This window comes from Lepidochelys kempii, chromosome 3 (genome assembly GCF_965140265.1).
Source record: "Lepidochelys kempii isolate rLepKem1 chromosome 3, rLepKem1.hap2, whole genome shotgun sequence".
Lineage (NCBI taxonomy): Eukaryota > Metazoa > Chordata > Testudines > Cheloniidae > Lepidochelys > Lepidochelys kempii.
In genome coordinates, this window is record NC_133258.1 from 36,571,888 (window position 1) to 36,593,126 (window position 21,239).

A 21,239-nucleotide genomic window follows, 5' to 3' on the forward strand; every position below is an offset into this window, starting at 1 on the left:
CTTGCGAGTAAAGAGAGCTTTTCCACCCTCTGCTTTGGGATTAAGCTCTGAGGAGGCAGAGCCAAAGAAGCCCGCAGGGGTCTCCCTGGCTGGCACCTGTGGAAACGACATCCCAAGCAGGGAGTTTTTGATGGGCAATTAATGTATGGGTTTTCTTTCTTCCAAGGAAATTACTCCATTTAATATTTTTTAAAATTTATTTTAGGTGTCCCACCCCTGGTTGCGATGGCTCTGGGCACATTACTGGGAATTATGCTTCACATCGAAGGTATGTAAAGAGAGTTTTTGGTCTTTAAGTCATGTATGTTTCAATTGGATAACAAAATGGGAAAGGGACCTGGGGTGCGGGGAGCGCGAATCTGTCACCTGTGCCTGATTAAACTTTTATTATCATTTGCATGAGGTGCTGAGGGAAATGCTGCATTTATAGATCGATGTAACAATAGTATCTTCCCATTCCCAGAAGAGGAGATACTATGGTAGTATAGTAACTAGGGAGTGGTAGATGCTGAGTAGTTAGTGCCACCTCTATTATGTGTATGAAACTCAGTAAGGTGAGAAAAGCTGCTTTATATTTAGTAACAGGAATGTACCCAATGATGTCTGGCCCAGGGTTAGTAGGATAGCCAATTCCTGCTCCTATTAAAGTTAATGCTATTGGGCCTGATTATCTGCTCACATAGGTGCAAACCAGCAGGAACTCTGTTGAAGCCAGTAGAGGTACAGCAGTGTAAAACTGGTGTAAGTGGGAAAAATAGTTTAAAACCAAAACATCATTGAAACATAGACATGAAGGAATCTGCCACCACATTCGGTTCAGGACAAATGACAACTAAATCACAATAATGATTAAATTCCCTTTAAAAATAATTTAATTTCAAAAATAAAGATTACCTTAAAAAAGACAAGGTGTAAAATGTTTAAAATCACCTAAGTGAGTTAGGAGCCTAAGTCACATTTTCAAAAGTGACCGAGGGCCAGATTTTAAAGGTATGTGGGCACCTAATGATGCAGATAAGCGCCTTATAGGATTTAAAAGTCTAGCTGCTTTTTAAAAATTCCACTAGGGACCTAGCTGCATCTTTTGGCACCTAAGTACATTTAAAAATCTGGCTTTTAGGGATTTAGGGTCTAAATCTCATTGAAAGTCAATAAGAAAGGCCAGACCTTCACTAGGAATTTACATTGTTATAGCTACATCTCTCAGGGGTGTGAAAAATCCACCCATCCCCGAGAGACGTAGTTAAACTGCCCTAACCCGTGGTGTAAACAGAATTATTCTGTCGACCTAGCTACCACCTCTCAGGGCTCTGGATTACCTATACCGGGGCAGTAGTGACTACACTGAAGCACTACAGCAGTAATGGTACCGCTTTGCCACTGTAGCATTTTAAGTATGCACAAGCCCTTAGGCTCCTATGTGTCTAAGTCACTTTTGAAAATGGGTCTTAGGCACCTGTGTCACTGAGGTGCTCTATTACTGACCTTTTGATTTTAACGGAAAAAGCAAAACAATCTAAATGTACAGTAGCATTTTTTAAAGATCTTGAACAGCAGGTTGGAAAACTCTAACTCTGCTGGGTAAGGGAGTTGCATCAGATGGTTTTTTAATGTTTTATTAGCACAGATAACCTAAATCGGAGGCAGGGGAATGAAGATCAGAACAATACAGAGAGCAAAGGAGCTCAAATCATATAGAACTAAATAACGGGAAGGGCACATAGCAGTTGACACTGTTGTAATGTACACACAACAGTAAATACCAAAGAGCTCTTAAATTCAGATTAGTATGAAGATTGGTATTAAGGCGCTCTGCCAAATCACTTGCCCCCAAACTTCCTGAATCTGCTAATGCAATTTTGAGGTTCTTTTGCATCATGGTACAAGTGAGAGCAAGTGTCTTGTGGCCAGTCTCAGAAGTCATCTAGTCAGTTTGAGAAAAAAGAAAGGAATTAATAACACTGAATGAAATTCAGGGGACTATGAAAAGGTTGTGGGGGAAGAGAATATACCTCAACCCACAGAAAAGGCACAAGGCAACTCTGCCTCGCTTCTGTGACTTAATCCAGCCCTGAAAATAAGGACTATGATCCCTGTGTTAATTCTGTTCAAGTGTTTGTGGCCTTTGGTCTGCTTAAATTTGAATCCAGTAGCCCTACCCCACCACCAAGCCCCTATCCGCAATGGGCTATTGTGAGCTGTAGCTCATTCTGTGTGTGTGCATTGTTGTATTAATGTCGAGGGAATAAAAGGGCCCAAAGAGTTAAAGGTGTTAATATAACCCAGTCAGTGTCCAACATTAAACAGTCTCAAACAAGATTCAGGATTTGGTATAGAGCAGTGGTTCTCAACCTTTCCAGACTTCTGTGCCCCTTTGAGGAATCTGATTTGTTTTGCATACCCCAAGTTTCACTTGACTTAAAAACCACTTGCTTACAAAATCAGACATAAAAATACAAAAGTGTCACAGCATGCTATTACTCAAAAAATGCTTACTTTCTCATTTTATCTGTATAAAAATTTTAGTTTGTACTGACGTTGCTAGTGCTTTTTATATAGGCTGTTGTAAAACTAGGCAAATATCTAGATAAGTTGATGTACCCCCTAGAAGACCTCTGCGTACCCACAGGGGTACGTGTACCCCTGGCTGAGAGCCACTGGTAGAGAGACCTCAGCCTGATTAGTGCAAATGTTATGCCTCAGGGTTTGTCGGCGAGCGGGATTGAACCGGGGATCTCTGGAGCTTAGTGCATGAGCCTCTACCGCATGAGCTAAAACCTGACTGGCTGTTAGCTCAGCCTGTAGAGCAGACTCATTTTATCTCTCTCTTTAAGTAATCTCGGTGCCACTAAATGGGACAGAACACCCCACCCAGAAGGTGTGTGGGTTACACAAACACATAATTAAAAATCCTTTTAACCTTTAAATAAAGATACAAAAGAGAATGAAAAACAGTTAAAGCATCTGAAATGTAAAGTACAATATTAAATAAGGCTTTCATTTTAACAACATCCTTGTTCCCTTTCTCTTTAGCTGGAAAGAGTTGTTAGAAGGAAAACCTCCCTTGTTTAACAGTCTTTTAGGAGATATCAGAGATGGAGGCAACTGTCCTTTTGAAGAAAATAGAAGTTAGTTCCAATGGGCTAGAGCTGTTGTTATTGTTGTTAAAGTCCGATCCTGTTTCCTTTAAGACAAACACACACAACAGGAGAAAGAAAAGAACAGCAAAGATAGAAAATGCAGCATCTCTCTCTGGTCTTGACTCTCACTTGCAACCTCACTGCTGGAAAAACACAGGCGCAGCACATGGCCTTATCAGCCACTCCGAGACCTGGCAAACTTGTACCAGCATTGGGCTGTGTGGGCACTGCATTTAGTTGTCGTCTCTGGTCACAGGCCAAGAGCAATATATGTAGTCTTGGCCAGCTAAGCCAGACTTTATTAGACAGAAGGAGAAAGGAGAGAGAGAGGAAAAAGAAGAAATAAGGTAGGGAAGGGAAAGGACACGTGGGGAGGGGGAGTACAAAGTCTCACAGTCATTAGGATTAACACACCTACTCCTTTGAAAAGTACCATGGGGTCTTCAGTGACCACCAGGCTCCAGGACCTTGGTTTTGCATCTTGTGGAAGAAAGCACTACCAGCACCATATCCTGAGCACCAGGCTGGAGTGCTGGCATTGCACTCAGAGGGAGACATCCTATCTACTCTGAGTCTCCATTTCCCACAACCACCTTGTTTTTCATTGGAGGTTTCTCATCTAGCACATCATTCTTCATTTTTGAGATCACAGCCTATGAGCTGCCCAAGACCCTTACTACTGACTAGTGAAAGTATATTGATAAAAGAATTAATGAACTGGTAACCTGTAAGAATGGTTATATATCATGGACTTTTAGTATGTCTATAACCAGTATTTCTGATTCTCTCCTGGAAAATTAGCACTACTTTCCTCCTGTTTAGATCTCATTAAGTAACACTTCTTTTTAGACTATACCTGATACAATGATGTGAAACCCTTTTTGTACAAGAACATTTCAATGACATAGTGCTATCTTAACTGACTGCCAAAATGTCTGGGTGACAAGGTGGGAGAAGTAGAATCTTTTATTGGACCAACAATTGGACAAGCTCTTGAGGTTCCATAGGGCTCTTCTTCAGGTCTGGGTATCATTTGTGTTGCAGATAGCTGCTGTATAACAAACTCCTGAATTTGAAGACAAATGTAGCCCTGGTTTAACCCTGTGCAACTCCATTTTAGTCAATGAAGCCATTCAGGGCCCTTGAAGATGTTGAAGTTAAACTTGCATACATCAGGGCTGAATTTGGCCTGTCATCCTGTGTTTATTTTATGAGGAGTTAGTTTGACATGAAAAAATGAAATAAATATGTATACTCTGTAATAGCTTTTGGTTGTAATAGGATAAAAAATTAAAACAAAGGCTCATATTTGTCATGTGTTTTCTTAATGAATCTGCTCTCAAAGGAAAAATAAATAAATCATACACCCAGAACTATGTATTTAAAAAGGTACTAAAGAACCTGAAAGGTCTTCGAATTTACTAACATATTATAGTGCCAAAAAAAGGTATTGAATCATGAATCAAGGCATAAACGGTTCATTCTGATTTTGTGATGAAAGCCGCACACAAATTTCACAAGCGCACATAGCTGTATATCTAGTATAAAGTATTTTGCTTTCCTAGGCAATTCCTCTAACAGTCCAGCTTTCAGATACAACAAGAGACAGGATTTGTCACACACATGATCAGCATCAGTATCATTGATGGGTTACTTCTTCCACACAAGTTGGAACATTCAGAACTTTTCTTGAAAAGGAAAGTAGTAGTCTCTCTTCAGCAAACAGAAGCCAAGATGTAGGAAGAACGTGACATATGTTTGTATAGTGCTCAGCACAATGGGGTCACCATCAGCATGGGTGCTATTGCAGTGTACATAATAAATAACAACACCATATAACCGGCAACCTAGATAATTCTGAAAAAACAAATTGAACCTGAACTTCTGGCAAAATTCTTCTCTGAGCTATAATTGTAGTAAAGGCAGAATTACTCCACTCAGGTCAGTGAAGTAACTCTAGCTTTACACCAAAGAGCAGAATTTGGCCCTTCATCGGCATCTGGAATTGATGAGAATTATGACGACATTCTTGATACCTGCTGTTCGAGCTAGTAGAAAAATTCTTGTTGAAATATATGGGGGGAGGGCGGGGAAGGGACTGGAAAATAGCTTTTTAACTAAATGCAAACTTTTACAAAAAAATCAATTTTTTTCAGTAATTTTTCTTTCTTTATTTTTTTGAAAATCCTTGCTCCATTGAAGTCAGTAACAAAACTCCCATTGACTTCAGTGGAGCCAGGATTTTACCTTTTAAGGATATCTGATTGGAGCTCAAATTAGTATTATATAGGAGTAATTTAAAGAACAACAAGCCCGATGAATGTTTAAACATGTCCTAAACTTGTTAAAATTATCTCCTAAATATCTGTCTAAAGAATTCATACATGTTAGTGTTGTATTGTCAGTAGTTGCTCCGTCATATCTGTGGGACAGAGAAAACAGTGAGATTGTTGACGGTGATGGAGAACTGGGTCAGAGGGGACAAAAGGTGAGGAATTCCAGGGGGCAGCAGGACATCCAGAAGCGATTTCATGTACAGAAAAGGATTTAAAAGAATCACCTGTAACAGAAGTTTAGAGAGAGGTTTATGCTTGTCAAATAAAGAACAAGCAGCTAACAGCTAATAGGATGAGTGACTAAATATAGGTAATGTACTGATTTTATGTACGATTGTGTTGGACTCTAGTGGCTGGCCCACAGTGTGAATAACGGGAATAACACTACTAGTGTTAGACAAGGGAGATTTCCTTCAACTCATGCTAGAGGCCTCTGTCCTTGCAGCTGAAGGGCCAATGTTCTGGTCCTAATTACCAAAGTCAGGTATCTGGGTGTATGCGTGTTGTGATGCTTGTCGTAATTATGTCAGTTGTATGCAAGAAATGGATGCCTGACAAGTGAAAATCCCCTGGAAAACCAGGTATCCAAGAAATTTTTGGTAGTTGGTAAAAGTGGATGCAGAATATGTGAGGTCAGCAGTAAACAAAGCCATCTGAATCCTTCCTGTGCCATCAGATGTCACTTAGGGCACAAACAAGGTTCTGTTGTCCCTGTCTATCCTGGGCCAGTCTTCACATATCCTATATGTTGTTTATTCCCATAAAATTTGCCCCCCTAAATACTGTTTGACGGAGGGATTCTTTAGGTCAGCCCCTTTTACATGTTCCTCCACCTGCCCAATGGCATGCCTACCATGGCAGATGCTCTGGCTTCATTCTTAACATATGTCCCAGATATTTCCATCTTCTTTTCTGGAGATAAAGAGTCAGACCTAGCCCATAACATTTTGGCGCCTAAGGCGGGGAGCTCAAATGATGCCCCCATGGCCCCTCACTTGGGCCAAAACTTATAACGGTCTCAATTCTGCCTTCTTCCTGTTCTACTCCTCTCATGGTACTGCTCTGCTACCTACCGCAATAAAGGAGAACTAACAACTTAAAATGCCTTGTTCAAAATTTTTAAGTAACACTTAACTTTCAAATGCCTGAACAGCAAATGTAACTTTTCTTGTCTGCATAGTAAACACTGGCAGTTTTATCTGTTTGCATAATCGAAGTGGTGCTTTCCATGCCTTCTTGGTTGCAAAGATTTGAACTGCTTCCTGAAGGTCCACAGTCAGGACCAGCTCATGCTTTACTGAGATGGTTGAAAGGCGGACCAGCCTCTCCTATGTCATTGTGGAGGGTAGATGTGTTTTTATTAACTTCAGCTTGGAGAAGCTGCATTCTCCACTGACAACTGTTACAGGAGGTGTTAGAAGTATGCGCAGAGCAACAAAAGCATTTGGAAAGAGTGTGGTCATCTTATTTGTGCGCATATATTCCAGAACAGCCTTTGGAGTTGATCTTGCTGAAATGTATCTTGAAAGGGCTTTCAGTTCATCACCTAAATCACTCGCATCAATATTGCGCATGTCATCATGTGTCAACACTGTCTCTAGTGCCCCGCATTGCTGGTGTAGGTCTTCTTCAGGTATAGTGAGGAGTTTTGGAATATCCTACAACATCCCAAATATACTGCTGGGTTTTTGAGCTGCATGAAACGTTTTTCAACTGACTGTATTGCACAATCTAGCACCTGGTTAAAGAACTCAACTTTGAATTGTTGTTTGAGGTCTTATGGGATTATCCCGTGCCTCATAATCAAAATGTCTTCTTCTTCAGTGACTCTTGTATTCTTGAATGCGTAGGAAAATAGCTTCAGTGTGAAGTTCCTCTGCCAACTCTTGTGCACTCTTCAGAACATTTTGAAATCCCTCATCTGACCGGTAAGACTGTAGGTATGACTTTGCTTTGTCCAGTTGTTCCATTGCTCCAGATATATCAAGGTCAACACCTTGGAGTCTCTTGCTTACAACATTTATTTCAAACAGTATGTCATGCCACAACACTAAGCCACACAGAAATTTGAAGTTATATATGATTCTGGTGATTCCATTTCCCTCTGCCACTGTTCTCCCACGAAAAGTTCCTGTCGTAGCATTATCCTCCATAATGGCAACTATGGCATCATCTCTCTTCCCAATTTGGTGTTTGATAGGCTTTATCGCCTCCACTCGACTTTCCCATCGTGTGGCACTCAGTGGTTTCAGTGTCAGAGAGGATGTTCTCAGATGTTGCTTCAAAATTTGCCATCGATGAGTTGATGGAGAGAAAAATACATATATGCTTTGAAATACATTAAAAAATTCAGCAGCCTCACTAAAAGCTGATGCTGCATCACTGACCACCCAGTTCAATGAATGAGAACTGCATGGGACAAAAAAAGCTCGGGGGTTTAACTCTTGGATCCATGTCTACACTCCTCTGTTCTTTCCTCTTATGTTGGCACCATTATCGTAGCCCTGACCTCTCGTGTCAGCTTTCGCAGTTCCCGTATCTTCCAGCTTTTTAAGAAGCACATTTGTCATACCAGCTCCTGTAGTATCATCAATGTCAATAAATTCTAGAAAGTGCTCTCTGACAGTCACCATTGCAGGGACATTTTCACTGTGCTCTGTTGTTGTTACAAAACGCACCATTAAAGTCATTTGTTCCGTGTGGCTGGTGTCAGGTGTGCAGTCCAGAATAACAGAGTAATATCCTGCTGACTTCAGATCTGCCACAATCTTCTGTTTGACTTTTGTCGTCAATAACTGTATGATCTCATTTTGAATTGTTTTTCCAAGGTAGTGGTGTGTGTACATTTCTTGGGTGGTGATTCTTCTGAGATGCTCCTGGAGTACAGCATCAAACTCAGTCATCAGCTCCACAATTTTAAGGAAGTTTCCATGGTTTGCGTGTAACTGATCTGAAGTGCCATGCAGTGCTAGGTTTTGGGTAGCAAGCATTCTCACAACGGCAATGAGCCTTTTCAGAACATTTTGCCAGTAAAGAGACTCTGATGCAATTTTCTCTTGATGCTGATCATCTATGGTGGCCTTTAACCTTAGTCGCATCTCAAGCTCTCATTCCACCTATGGAATGCTCTCTGGTGATTTGCTGCCTTCTCATGGCATACCAGATTTCTAGCCAGATTGTTCCAGTCCTTTGTTCCTGTAGAACCCAATGTGGGTCGAACATTAGACTGGAAGAGTTTGCAACAAAAACAGTATGCAGCATTCTGGGTTTTTGAGTACATAAGCCATGGCCTCTCCACTTTGTCACCATTGGGGATTTCACGCCAGTAATATGTTGGATGGAAACTTCTATTTTCATTGTCTTTGGGGAACATGAAGTTTTTCACCTGCTGTGGTCCATGCAGTACAAGGAAGTCCCTCAGGCTACTGTTCAAGTGGGTCCACATCCTGGATCATCTAGACTTAAGGAACTAAACTCAGCAGCAGCTGTTTCTTGTGCCTCCACCACACTCTTACCTCTGATCTAGACTTTTTTTCAAGAATGTGCATGGTTACATCCATTTGAGATGGAGATATGGATGCTACAGTAGCTGCCAGGTCACCTGCGCTCTGACGAACTGGAAGATAGGCATCTCCTCACCACTCACATCCTCACTAGGGCCGGAAGGCTTACCGTAAATATTTGTGTCTATGTATCTCAGGAGAGCTCCTTCCTGCTTAGATAGAAAAGCTTCCTTTGCTTTCTTTCTTCTTCTGAATGTTACCCCAGAAGGGTGTTTTCTTCTTTCACTCATGACTGCTGTTCTGTGCCAGCTATAGTGGCTCTCAACACTCAGTTGAAGGGGACAAATAAGCAGGTAGCTTATAAGGGGACAATAAGCTGGTAGCAGGGCCTGAGTGAGGGGAGATATCAGCTTTTAAGGGCCTAACTGGCTCCTACTACTTCAGTTGACTGCCTGTTCTCCTCAAGTGGGTTCAGGGAAGCAGCAGGAAACAGGAAGCTCCCTGAGAAGCTGGTGTTAATCAGTCCAGGCTCCTGGGGGTGCTAGAGAGGTACTTAAGAGGCTCCTCCTCCTCTCTCCCCCTGCAGCTCCTGCTTTCTGTTATTCCATCTCACCTTTTCTCCTGCCTGCCTGTTATGTCTCTTGTGACCTCCTTCCTCCAGCACAGCACTCCACCATCTCTGTGCATCTAGAGCGGAGAGAATACATATGCACCAGTAGCAGACACAATTGTCTACACTCTGGGTCCTAGTGGCGCCCCTCAACAGTCTGGCACCTGAGGCGGCTGCCTCAGTTCGCTTCATGGTAGGCCAGCCCTGAAGAGTTATTGAACTTTCTGACAAATCCTGGCAGTTGTTGTAAGTTCATTTCATTTAATACCTAGTGTTTTCCCGAAGCACTTGCTTTTAAAGGCAATTAGACATCTATCTGTTCCTTTGATGGATTTCCAGCTTCCACATCCATATGAGAAGGTGAAAATAACGTTTGAGTTAAAGATTAAGCATCGTTTTTTTCAGATGTACACATTTGTGTCACTGACACTCATAGCAACTGGTAAAAGTAACTTTCCTTCAGCTCTGACTGGTTAGCCCAATGTGCCCAATTTTTACAAACTTACTCAGTTGCTGAAAAGCTTGCTAAAGAGTTTATATAACTATACCTTATATAGTAAAGAAGAACTCAGACTGGAAGTTCTTTGGATACAAAGGTATAGTTCTTTGTATCTTGTATAGTGCTGAATACATTTTCAGTGCCTAATACATAGTACTTTTACCTAGCTTGCTAGCTAGCTTTATTAGATTTTCCCTTGGCTTACATTATTTTTTTCCAGGAAGTCATTGCACAGCTTGTAATCTGTGCAATATTATTATCGATGATTCTTTAACAAATTCCTGAATGCATGTTCCACAGGAAAATTTTAGAAAATTTAACTGTCTTCATATATCCCCTAAAAGATCTTCTATCTCCCCCCCCCCAAAAAAAAAAAAAAAGATACAGAGATCTTTTTTGCTTTTATTCCTTATTCTTATTTACATCTCAAGCACACACAGGACATGCTATCTTTCGGTCATAAAACACTGGATCCCACTCCTTCTGAAGCCTATCACTGCTTCTGCTGAGTCAGCTGGACGGATCATTAGACAGAGATTTGAAAAGCTGCTTTCTCTCTCCTTAGGGGCTGTGTGTGTGGTGTGCAAAGTACTCCCAGTCCCAGCCTTCAGTCGGAATCTGAGATACTTGGCTCCCCCTTGTGGTTTTTTATTGCCAGCTGTCTTTCTTCTTTAAATCATCAGAGCTATAACTGTTGAAAACAAGACAGTATTATCTAGCCTGTAGTATTTCATGTGAAAAGAATGTCCTTTTGTAGAGCCCTTATGAATTATAGTCAGGAATGAGGAATTACTTTTAAAAACTTGTTCTTTCACTCAGTCTCTCAGGTTGTCCACGAGCAAAGAAAAGTGGAATCAGGATAGCACAAAGCAAGGAAGACAAAGAAGACCAAGAGCCAATTAGGTAAGTACAAATCTAGTCAAATAACCTTTGTGTGTATTATGAGAGCAGGTATATTGGCAGCCTGATTTTCTAAAATATGAACTTTATCATATTTGTCATAGTAATTCAAGAACAAAGATACGCTTAACTAAAGATCACAGTTAGTTGTTTTTAAATCAATGGAAAGGTCATATCTGGTTTGCTTAAAACAAATTCAATTGTTCTCTGACTATTAAAGGCTGAATCCTCCACTGATATAAATCCATTGACTTCAGTGACTTGACTTCAGGTGAAGAGCCATGCTTATTTACACCAGCTGAGGATCTGATCCCTTGTATTTGGAAAGTTTGAAAAACTGTATTTTTTAAAGTGAAAATAAAAAATAAAAAAACTTCAAGCTCTCCACAGCCTTGTTCTGTTAACACAGTAAATAAACATTATAGACAAGCTACATCTGACACACAAAGTATTTAAAGGGATTCAGAAGTCAACAGGAGTTGGGAATGATCACCTCTGAAAATCAGGCCAGTGATTTGGGTGCCTGCAAATTGAAGCAATTGCCTAACTTTAGGCACCCAAGTTTGAAAATTTTGTCCCGTGTTTCTCCTTGTGAGATGTGGAATGACCTCTGCTCCCGTTGATGTCAGTCAGTGTGGAGGCTGCTCAGCACCTTTCAGGATCAGACCCCAAACATTGCAGCATTGTTTTAGTGTAAGATAACCAGACAATGAAACGGACTACTCTGACTGTCCAAGCTGCACAAATTGTAAAATTTAATCAAGCAGCAACATGCTGAAAAGTACATTCAGTGTTTAATACTCTAAACTGCTCCTACTAACACAGGTAACAACATTTGTTTCTTAAAAATAAATGGGGCTAAATATTATGGGGGGAAATCTCGAGCAACAGTGAGCACCTGATGAGCACACAAAACTCCTTTCATTGATCTCTCTGGGCCCAATCCTGTGAGATTTAATAGCTTCTAATAGCCAGTCAGCCAATGAGCACTACCACATTTCACAGTTTGCCCCAATAGGCACTTTCGGTGCTTAAAATCTCGGAAGCTTTGGCCCGTGATTTTTAATCTGACAATGGCCCTTTGAAGTACTAACTATGGCAAAGGTTTGATTGAGATCTAAGTCTTTATAACATTACCATAATTTTAAAGTAAATCACCTTTAAATTTCATACACATTCTTCAAATGCACATAGAACTATGCTAAGTGGGATTTTAAAAATTTTGAGTTTTTAAATTTCACTATTCAGTCACTGAAGCTCAGTAACTGTCACTTTAAACCCAGTGTGCAATTTACCATAATAGACACCTTCATTTAAAACATGTACCCTGCTACTTTCTCTCCAATATGCAGTGTAAGTGGAAAGCCTAGGACTTTGCCATTGATTAGCATGGTTATTTTTTATCAGCCAGAGAGCTGAAAATCTTTTTTTGGTTAACAAAGTTCTTCTAGCTTCACATGTTTGACTATTCCATTGGGGTATCTTTGGTGATTTTTTTTTTAAGTCCATAGAGCATGATTGTTCTTTTCTTTTCATGTCAGGTTTATTTTGACTTTGTTGTAGAGGCTACCAGGTATATGATGGCAAGACAATAAAGTTTATCTCATCTATCTGCTATCCAGATGTCCAGTTCCTGGTTGTGATGGTCAGGGTCATATAACTGGAAAGTATGCATCCCATCGCAGTGCATCAGGGTGCCCTCTAGCTGCCAAAAGGCAAAAGGATGGGTACTTAAATGGCTCACAGTTCTCTTGGAAATCAGTGAAGACGGAAGGTATGTCATGTCCAACTCCAGGATGTGATGGCTCGGGACATGTCAGTGGTAGTTTTCTTACCCATCGTAGGTGAGTAACTACAGTCTATATTTTCCCCTCAAAAGTACTCCTTAAGTTAGATAACCCTGATATGCAGTACAACCTCTTGCCATGGCATGTTTCTGTTTTAATTTAATTTTGTCTTTTTTTACTCTGTGGGAAGCCACCTTTCTAGTGGTTTAAGCAGGGACTCAAGATTCCTGAGTTCTGTTTTTAGCTATAAGGTCTTTCAGGAGGAGATCATGATTCCTTTCGTATATCGAAGGAACTTCCAAAAATAAATGTTCAATTATAAAAACTCCAAATCTGCCACTGACTTGCTGTGTGACTTGTTACCTAGGTACTTAGGCCTACCTTTGCAAACTTGGGTGCCTAAAGTTAGGCACCTAAATTCATCTGTATAAGCAGCCTGATTTGCAGAGGGGTTGAGCAAGTTAAGGAAGTATGGGCTGGATGAATGCACTATAAGGTGGGTAGAAAGCTGGCTAAATTGTCGGGCTCAACGGGTAGTGATCAATGGCTCCATGTCTAGTTGGCAGCCGGTATCAAGTGGAGTGCCCCAAGGGTCGGTCCTGGGGCCGGTTTTATTCAATATCTTCATAAATGATCTGGAGGATGGTGTGGATTGCACTCTCAGCAAATTTGCGGATGATACTAAACTGGGAGGAGTGGTAGATACGCTGGAGGGGAGGGATAGGATACAGAAGGACCTAGACCAATTGGAAGATTGGGCCAAAAGGAATCTGATGAGGTTCAATAAGGATAAGTGCAGGGTCCTGCACTTAGGACGGAAGAACCCAATGCACAGCTACAGACTAGGGACCGAATGGCTAGGCAGCAGTTCTGCGGAAAAGGACCTAGGGGTGACAGTGGACGAGAAGCTGGATATGAGTCAGCAGTGTGCCCTTGTTGCCAAGAAGGCCAATGGCATTTTGGGATGTATAAGTAGGGGCATAGCGAGCAGATCGAGGGACGTGATCGTTCCCCTCTATTCGACATTGGTGAGGCCTCATCTGGAGTACTGTGTCCAGTTTTGGGCCCCACACTTCAAGAAGGATGTGGATAAATTGGAGAGAGTCCAGCGAAGGGCAACAAAAATGATTAGGGGACTGGAACACATGAGTTATGAGGAGAGGCTGAGGGAGCTGGGATTGTTTAGCCTGCAGAAGAGAAGAATGAGGGGGGATTTGATAGCAGCTTTCAACTACCTGAAAGGGGGTTCCAAAGAGGATGGCTCTAGACTGTTCTCAATGGTAGCAGATGACAGAACGAGGAGTAATGGTCTCAAGTTGCAGTGGGGGAGGTTTAGATTGGATATTAGGAAAAACTTTTTCACTAAGAGGGTGGTGAAACACTGGAATGCGTTACCTAGGGAGGTGGTAGAATCTCCTTCCTTAGAGGTTTTTAAGATCAGGCTTGACAAAGCCCTGGCTGGGATGATTTAACTGGGAATTGGTCCTGCTTTGAGCAGGGGGTTGGACTAGATGACCTTCTGGGGTCCCTTCCAACCCTGATATTCTATGATTCTATGAGCACCTGCATCTCCCATTAACTTCAGGGAGAGACAAATACTCAGCACCTCTGTAATATCAGGGTACTTATATAGGTGTCTGTGTATGGACTGAGATGCCTAAAAAAAGGTTGGCTTTACCCTCTCTGTGTCTCAGTTTACCCTTCTGTGAACTGGTATGTTTACTTACCTCATGGAGGTGCTGTTATCACATTCTGGGCTGCAATCCAGACCAGTGAGGGCACATGAAGTAAACTTTTCTTTTGCAAAATGTAAATAGGTCACTGTGGTGTGTTTTGACAATTTGATTCTTGAACAAGTTGTCAGAGACCCTAGAGCCCACAAATCTGGTGTGAAAGGATTTTACTACCGAGCTTAATTTGAAACAGCATTCCACTCCGACAATGTCAGCACTATGGATTGGCGTGCACTAGCTTGAGAGAGACGTGGACTCAGGAGCAGTGTAGCTACTCTAATACATTATAAGAGAGGTGCATGCAAAGATGCTATTTTAAGGGCCCTTGCGTCCTTTCCCTTGTGTGTATTCAGCACCTCAATTTCATTGTGACTGTCTTTTCGAAATACATAAAATCAGAATTCACCCATTTGAAACGTGATCATGTATGTGTAAAAATCCCTTTAAGAGGGATGAGGTTGCCTAAGCTGTTTACAGTCTATCTGAGTTGAGCAAATTAAATATATTTTCCCTTTTGGAAAGCAAGATATTTAAAAAATATGTGCTTACCTTACATTAGTCTTGTGAGCTAATGTTCATGCCCATTATAAGTTATTGCTAAACACAGAGGGAAAATAATTAGCCTTGAATAATATACCCTGTAATGTCATTGAGAACAGTGGAGTTCCATGGGGTATAAGTCAGGCAGAGCTTGGCTCATGGAATGAAATCCAGCATCTTCCAGTCCTGTCACAGAAGGCTCCACATGATGTAGAAGTGCAATGGGGGATTCATCACAGTAGTGCTGGGTGAGGAATTTGTGCGCAGACTGGCGGAACAGCAGGGGAATGACTAGTTGATCTGTGAACTGTGTGGCTTCACTGGGGAGGAGTAGTGGTCATCATCCACTGTTTTCTCTCTGTGGAGGACAAGGGGCTGGTCTGTATTAATTTATTAAACCTGAATGTGACGGGGTCCTGGGAAACGTTTATTTCTGACTATTTTAGAATATGGACCATAAATATGGGTAGGGTTAGTTAATAGCAGAGCTGACAGGAAACAAGCAAGAAGTTAACACAATGAATCCAAATAAGACACCTCTTCGTAAATAAGTCAGGAGGTTAAGGAACAAATACCTGAGTTATTAGCTGTGAAGATGTTATTTGCAGGCCCTGGCAAAGTTACACAGCTGTTTTGCTAAGGCTGGGAACAGACAGATCGAAAGAAATGAAATGGTTTAATGACTCTCAAAAGGAGGGCAAGGCAGTTGTTCAGAGCAGCTCATGAGGAGCAGACTGACACAGACAAACAGACAGGTCCTGTGGCATGGATGGGTCTGAAGCAACTGGGTCTTCCAAAACTTCTAGGAGATGGTGAGCCTTGGGTGAAACAGATATGCATATAGCTTGTCTCAGGCTTTGTTCCTCCTATTCAGATTAAACATTACTTTGGTTTGAAAAAAGCTGTCTGACCACTGTATCATCTGGTATAGAGGCTTGTTTCAGCAATAGGATACATACTACCATTAGTAATTCTGCAATTTCATATTTGAGTTCCATCAGTACTCCTGGGTGAATATCATCTGATCCTGGTGACTTCTTACTATTTAATTTATCAGTTTGTTCTGAAACTTCCTCCATTGATACATCAATGTGGGACCATACTTCAGATTTGTCACCTTAAAAGGACAGCTCTGATGAGGATCTCTCATCCTCTGCAGTGAAGTCAGATGCAAAGAATTAATTTAGCTTCTCTGTGGTTGTTTTATCTTCCTTGAGTGCTCTTTTAACACCTTGGTCACCTACTGAGCCCACTTCCTATTTGGCAGAGTTTCAACTTCTAATTTACTTTAAAAATATGTTACTGTTAGTTTTTGTATCTTTAGCAAGTTTCTTCTCAGATTCTTTCTTGGCCTGCCTTATTATACTTTTACTCTTATGCTCCCAGTGTCTGTGCACCTTCCTATTATCCTCAGTAGGATTTGACATCCAAATTTTAAAGTATGCCTTTTTGCCTCCAACGGGCTCTATCGCGCAGTTTAGCCATGGTTATTCTTTTGATCATCTTATTGTCTTCTGATTTGGGATATGCATTTAGTCTGAGTGTCTATTGTGGTATTTTTAAATAGTTCCCATGCTGTTTACAGGCATTTAATCCTTGAGACAGCTCCTTTTAATTTCCATCTAACAAGCATTCTCATTCTTGTATAGGACCCCATTTTAAAGTTAAATGTTACTGTGGCAGGTTTTTCTGCTATTTGACCTCCTACAAGGATATTACATTGAATTACATTATGATCACTATTACCAAGCAGTTCAGCTATTGTTACATCATGAACCAGAGCCTGTGCTTCACTTAGGACTAAATCAAGAATTGTGTCTGCGGGTTCCAGAACTAGATGCTCCAAGAAGCAGTCATTTTTAGTATCTGAATATTTTATCTCTGCATCCCATTCTGAGGTGACATGTACCCAGTCAATAGGGGGATTGCTGACATCACCCACTGTTATTGTGATTTCTGCTTTTGTAACCTCTCTTAATATCTTTGGAATTTAACAGTCACTGTCACCATCCTGGTCAGGTGGTCAGGAATATATTCTTACTGCAATACTCTTTTTATTCAAGCATGGAATTTCTATTCATAGAGCTTCTGTGGTACAATTTGTTTCATGTAAGATTTTTACGTTATTTGACTCCATGCTTTCTTTCACATATAGTGCTACTTCCCCACCAGCACAACCTACTCTATCATTCCTATATATTGTATACCCTGGTATTACCATATCCCATTGTTTATTCTCATTCCACCATGTTTCCGTGATGCCTATTATATCAATATTCTCATTTAATACCAAGCACTCTAGTTCACCTATTTTAGCATTTACACTTCTAGCATTTGTACAGAAGCACTTGTATATTTTGTCAATATTCAGTTGCTTGCCTTCAAGTGGGACTCTATTTCATTTTATTGTTCCTCATGAGCACCTACCTATACTTTATTAACTTCTTTCCTATCCTTTTTACTAGGATATTGAGTTCTCCCTTTAAAAAATTCATCCCTAAAGGTCATCTCTACCTGAACAGTGTACTTCTCCACACTTGTTGGCTTTTCCCCAGCTTTTAGTTTAAAAAATCCTCTACAACCTTTTTAATTTTATGTGGCAGCAATCTGGTTTCATTTTGTTTCATGTAGAACTCATCCCTTCTGTTTAGACCACTCCTTCCCCCAAAGGTTCTCCGGTTCCTAATAAACCTAATCCCTCCTTCCTACACCACCATCTCATCCACGCTTTGAGACCTTGCAGTTACGCCTGTCTTTCTGACCTTGAGTATGGAACTGGAAGCATTTCAAGGGTATCACAGAATCATAGGACTGGAAGATACCTCGAGAGGTCATCTAGTCCAGTCCTCTGAACTCATGGCAGGACTAAGTATTATCTAGACCATTGATTCTCAAACTTTTGTATTGGTGACCCCTTTCACACAGTAAGCCTCTGAGTGCAACCCCCCTTATAAATTAAACACTTTAAAAAATATTTAGCACTATTATAAATGCTGGAGGTGAAGCGGGGTTTGGGGTGGAGTCAGGGGTGAAAGTAAGTCGAGTGACTTACTGATACGCTGGGGCCAGCTCTGGCCCCCAGAAGGGGCGGGGCCTAGGGCGAAAGGGGTGTGGCCGAGGGGGGTCAGAGCCAACCCCAGCCCACCCTGTAAGGTAAGTGCCCCCCTTCACCTCCTCCTCCCTCCCCCGCCCCCCACTGGGGTAGCAGCAGCAGCCCGGGGCTCTGGGGGCTATTTAAAGGGCCTGCGACTCCCCTGCTTCCACCACCCCAGTCCTTTAATTAGCCTGGGGCGGCAGAGGCAGCTGGAGACCCAGTCCTTTAAATAGCTCCTGGAGCCCCTGCTACTCCAGGGCCCTGGGGGCTATTTAAAGGGCCTGTGGCTCCCCTGCTTCTACCGCCCCAATCCTTTAAATAGCCCCCGGAGCCCTGGAGTAGCAACGGCAGGGCTCCGGCGGTTATTTAAAGAGGCGTACTGGCTTACATTCACCTCTGGGTGGAGTCTGACTGCTCCCAAGCCCTCACATAATAACCTCGCGACCCCGTGAGGGGTCATGACCAATTTGAGAACCCATGATCTAGACCATCCCTGACAGGAGTTGTCTAACCTGCTCTTAAAAATATCCAAAGATAGAGATTCCACAACTAGGCAGTTTATTCCAGTGCTTAACTACCCGGACAGGAAGCTTTCCTAATGTCCAACCTAAACCACCTTTGTTGCAATTTAAGCCCATTGCTTCTTGGCCCATCCTCAGAAGTTAATGAGAACAATTTACCTCCCTGTTCCTTGTAACAACCTTTTATGTACTTGAAAACTATTATCCCCGCTCAGTCTTCTCTTCTCCAGACTAAACAAACCCAATTTTTTCAATCTTCCCTCATAGGTCATGTTTTCTAGACCTTTAATCATTTTTGTTGCTCTTCTCTGGACTTTCTCTCATTTGTCCACATCTTTCCTGAAATGTGGTGCCCAGAACTGGACACAATACTCCAGTTGAGGACTAATCAGTACATGAAGACTGGAGGAATTACTTCTTGTGTCTTGCTTACATCACTCTTGTTAATACATCCCAGAATGTTGTTTGCTTTTTTTTGCAACAGTTTCCCCCTGTTGATTCATATCTAGTTTGTGATCCACAATAACCCCCAGGTCCCTTTCCACAGTACTAGGCAGTCATCTCCCATTTTGTATGTGTGCAACTGATTGTTCCTTCTTAACACTTTGCATTTGTCCTTATTGAATTTCATCCTATTTACTTTGGACCATTTCTCCAGTTTGTCCAGATCATTTTGAATTTTAATCCTATCTTCCAAAGCACTTGCAATCCTTCTCATCTTGGTATCATCCACAAACTTTATAAGTGTATTCTTTATGCCATTATCTATATCATTGATAAAGATATTGAACAGAACTGGACCCAGAACTGATCCCTGAAGGATGCCATTTGATATGCCCATCAAGATTGACTGTGTACTACTGATAACTACTCTCTGGGAATGTTTTTTCAACCAGTTATGGACCCACTTTATAGTAGATGTAGGAATGCTACCATAGAGGTCCTGGGCTTCAATCTCTTACCTAGAAACCTAAATTTTGCCTCCAGGACCTCTCTCCTCCCTTTCCCTGTGTCACTGGTACCTGCATGTTCCCTCACCACTGGCTCCTCCCCAGCACTACATATAAGGCTATCTACATGTCTCAAGAGATCCGCTGATTTCCTACCCGGCAGGCAATTCACTATGCAGCTCTCCCAGGCATCACAAACACATACTATCCATACACATACTATCCATATTTCTAATAATCAAATCTCCTACTATTATTGCCTGTCTCTTCTTAATAATTACCCTCAGAAGGATATCCTCAGTGCAAGTGGATACCATGACATCATCTGGAAGGTGGGTCCCAACTATGGGATCGTTTCCCTCTGCTCCATCTTGATGCTTTCCTCTCTTGAGACTTTCCTCCTCCTTAACAGCCCGGGAGCTGTCGGACAGGAGATGAGATATCTATGTATCTCTCTGTTTCCCTTTGTTCCTCCAGTGGGAAAAAAAAAAGCCAACATAAGGTTTATAAGGCACTAGAGCATTAAAAATGAGCTAAAACAAGATTACACATTAATCTCACTTGTAGCGGAAGACCTATGACTCAGAAGTGAATTATAAAGGCCATATAACTGATGTGAGTTGATATGTATTATTCTGTTGAAACCACTAAACAATCTGGTGAAATATTTCCATTGGCTGAGGTTGTTTTTAGAAAAGTCAGTGATTTTTGACGCATTGAGGGTAAATTCTGCTTTAATTGTTTGATCACTGAAGCAGATTTTATTCATATTTTGTTCTTTCTCCTGAAGGAATGGAGGCAAGTAAATTCCTATACTCTCTCCTTAGCCTGGCAGTAGTCCTTCCTCACCCCATCCTCCTCTTCACTCTCCCTTTCTGGCGACCAGTAACTCCTCCCATTCCCATAGTAGTCTCTCAGCTTCATTCTTCCTCTTAATCTTATTTCTACCCTTGGCCCAGCCTCTCCACTTTAGCACACTACAGGCATTATGCTAATTCTTCCCTGTTCCTGGCCTAATGTTCCAGTGTGACCTGCCTTCCCCTGATTGTTTCCAACTTGGAGCAGCAGCTAGTAATCACCATTAGGGGAGGTGAATCACATCTATAGTGCAGGCAGAAGTAAGTGGAGTGTTTACCAGCAGAGAGTGGGGTCTGCCTGCTTCCAAGATTCCCAACTCATTTCATTATTTGATTTTAAATGTAACCCTTTTTCCCATCAGAGTTGGCAGCAACAAGGGCCAGGTTCAGTATCTAGGGGTTCCATTCCAATAAATCAATGCAAAACCGGCTCGAGCCCCTTACCTAGTGACCTGGGACAAATATATACCACCGCCGCTGGGCACCTCCAAGAGGCAATACTTCCCCTCTTGCAAGCGCAGAGTCTGAGTGTAGCAAAGCCTTTTAATAACAGAGAGAAACAATGTGGCATTATGTTGGGGAAACACCACCAACAGGATTCATAACACAACCCATGAGCAAAAAACCCACCCCAAGCAAATTGCGGCGTGTCCTTTCCCTTTGGTTCTTGAGTCCAACAACCCAAAATCACCCAAAGTCCCAAAAGTCCAACAACAAAAGTCTCTATCCCTGGTCAGTGCAGCCCCAGAGTTTGAAAGTTTATCTGCAG

General features: G+C 41.7%; 1 protein-coding gene across 21 annotated transcripts in view; it reads left to right on the forward strand.

Moving 5' to 3' along the window:
• The window catches only part of MYT1L (myelin transcription factor 1 like), a 380,247-nt gene that overhangs the window by 339,109 nt on the left and 19,899 nt on the right, over nucleotides 1-21,239 (forward strand). For 20 of the 21 annotated variants that reach the window (XM_073336127.1, XM_073336123.1, XM_073336134.1 and 17 more), the window contains 3 exons: nucleotides 206-268; nucleotides 10,908-10,991; nucleotides 12,611-12,832. In XM_073336127.1, coding sequence (XP_073192228.1) covers nucleotides 206-268; nucleotides 10,908-10,991; nucleotides 12,611-12,832 — 369 coding nt within the window. Of the gene's footprint in view, nucleotides 1-205; nucleotides 269-3,033; nucleotides 3,592-10,907; nucleotides 10,992-12,610; nucleotides 12,833-21,239 lie in introns of those variants that run through there. The other variant, XM_073336137.1, reaches the window with a different exon arrangement.